Here is a 2224-nt window from a genome sequence, read left to right as displayed (position 1 = left end):
CCAAAGAAAAGTTACATACTTCGTGTCAAACTAAAGGTGGAGATTCAAAGTAAGCCTTCGGACAAAGTCTTATATATCCAAATCAAATTCAATATGTTTGATCTCCAGGCTTATGTGATGATAGCCATTTTAAGTAACACTAAGTTTCATGTAAACATTTAGGGGTGTTTACTAAAGCAAAACTCATACATAATTTATGATTCATCTATTGAAACGATTTGATATATTGGATCTTTCTGGAAAAAAAACTAACATAATCCAGGCTGAGCGTATTATGTTTCTGCGAGCACATACCATCCAGCCCACGCTAAATATAACGCTTCTCCAATACTTTGCTGCTTCTTGGCAAAGTTGTAGAGATACGTATACATGATAACGGTAGGTTCTGCAACTCCAACTATCATCATTGGCTGTCCGCCGAGTATCGAATGTATGATGCCACAAATCGCAGTAGATGCTAATGTTTCGACTGTTCTGAGCATCCCATCTGAAAATTGAACCAAATCAGTTTCCATGTGAAGAACAGCGAATAATTCAATCCGAAGTGTTCCACGAAGAACAGATCGCAGTACTACTACAAACTAAGAGGGTGGAGTGAAGCATTCACTTGTTTCATGGCTAGTTGCTCTCCGAAGGCGATGACCGGCAGGGCAGACGCAAAGAATATGTACATGGTAGGTGCCAAAATCCTGGTGCATTAATAAAAGGTTAATTAAAAAGGGGCTATCCAATGTTCTGAGAGTAATAAGAGAGTGGCTAATTAGCTAGTACTCCATACGGTTCTTTTTACTCCTCATATAAGATTTTTTTGAAGTCAAGATTTCATAAAGTCTACCTAACTTTATAAAAAAAGCAACATTCAAAATACCTAATCAATATGATTAGATTCGTGATAAATTTAATTTTCATATTGTATAACTTTAGTACAGTCAATGTTGATATTTCTTCATATACACTTGGTGAAATTTTACCTAGTTTGACTTCAGACAAATCTTATATGCGGAGTAAAAAGAATCGCAGAGAGTATCAAATATATGTAGCAAATTAATTGAAGCTATAGGTTTGTCCTAAACTAAAGTTGCTCAAGTACGAAAGTAATTTCTTCTAAAGAATCAAGGTAACGAGACTAATTTTGATATTGTAGATGTTGACGCATTATTTTTCTACAAACTTGACCAAATTTACATCAAAGATCAAGTTTGATGTATGAACCTTGTTGTTGGCCGTTGCTTTTATAATCTAAAGCGGGAAAACGCTTTTTCGTCATTTTACATCAAAGTTCGGCCAAGAAAAGTATAATTAATTTAGAACCGACAGAATACATGGTAATTAGAGGAGGCAATTATATTGGGAGCTGACCTGAAGCCGGTATGCAGCCCTGCAAGCCAGTCGTCCTTGTACCAAGCCGCTCTTCCTTTGACATCGTGCAGGACTCCTTTGAAGGGCGACGCAAGCAGATCCATGGTTACGCGGCCTGGAAAGCTCTTTTATTGTTTATTCTTTCTGAAAAGAAAAGCTCTGTTATTGTTGTTGCCCCAAAAGGCAGTGTCCAAAATTAATCATTAATTCACTCTAGAAGCTCCAAAATACTCCCTCCAAAAACAAATATAAGAGTGAGTGATATAAACGCTCTTATATTTGTTTATATAGGGAGTAGAAGACTAGCGTGACAAGGCTAAGCCAAGGAACAGGGTGCTTGCATCTTATTTTTTTTAATCCGAAGAAGAACAAGAAGCAATTGACTGGCTCTTATATTTTTTTAAGCGGCCATGGAATGGGAAGCAGGAAGCAAAGCCGAACAAGAATTTGGAAGCAAAGCCGAAGAAGAATTTGGGCCAGGCGAAACCTTGCCATTAAAGTCAGAAATGAAGAGCTGGTATCAGAAAGGAGATGCAAATGGAGCCATGCAGGCGAGCCAGGGAGGAGGCGGGCGGAGAGAAGGGGCGCGTACCGGTCTGGTCACGGCGGCGGCGCCAGTAAGGAAGGTTTCTCGCGATCCGCCCAGAAATGGCTATGCGCGGCGGGGAAGAAGAGGCAGCTAGCTCGCGCCGGCCGGCCTCGCCGCGAGCTGCCGCTTACTTATACAAGCAGGCGAGACGAATGAGAGCGGTGGACCCCGCTGCAGTGCAGACGGTAGGCTGCGGTGCTGATAGAATACGCGTATGATAAGCGAGATCACGCTCTACGAGGAGAGGAGAAAGAGGAGTGCTGCATCCGTGTCCGT

The 2224-nt window shown here is 41.2% G+C and overlaps 1 protein-coding gene across 3 annotated transcripts in view; it reads right to left on the bottom strand.

The window, feature by feature from the left end:
- The window catches only part of LOC119338910 (boron transporter 4-like), a 6705-nt gene extending 5242 nt beyond the window's left edge, over nucleotides 1-1463 (bottom strand). For 2 of the 3 annotated variants that reach the window (XM_037611118.1, XM_037611120.1), the window contains exons 1-3: nucleotides 1360-1463; nucleotides 617-689; nucleotides 295-515 (exon numbers count right to left, since the gene is read on the bottom strand). In XM_037611118.1, the coding sequence (XP_037467015.1) occupies nucleotides 295-515; nucleotides 617-689; nucleotides 1360-1463 (398 nt within the window). Of the gene's footprint in view, nucleotides 1-294; nucleotides 516-582; nucleotides 690-1359 lie in introns of all 3 variants that reach the window. The other variant, XM_037611119.1, reaches the window with a different exon arrangement.
- Between the last annotated feature and the right edge of the window lie 761 nt (nucleotides 1464-2224).

The sequence above is a fragment of the Triticum dicoccoides genome, chromosome 7B (assembly GCF_002162155.2).
Source record: "Triticum dicoccoides isolate Atlit2015 ecotype Zavitan chromosome 7B, WEW_v2.0, whole genome shotgun sequence".
NCBI classification, from domain to species: Eukaryota; Viridiplantae; Streptophyta; class Magnoliopsida; order Poales; family Poaceae; genus Triticum; species Triticum dicoccoides.
The sequence above is the reverse complement of the archived record's forward strand: the minus strand, read 5'-3'. Positions and strand labels throughout refer to the sequence as shown.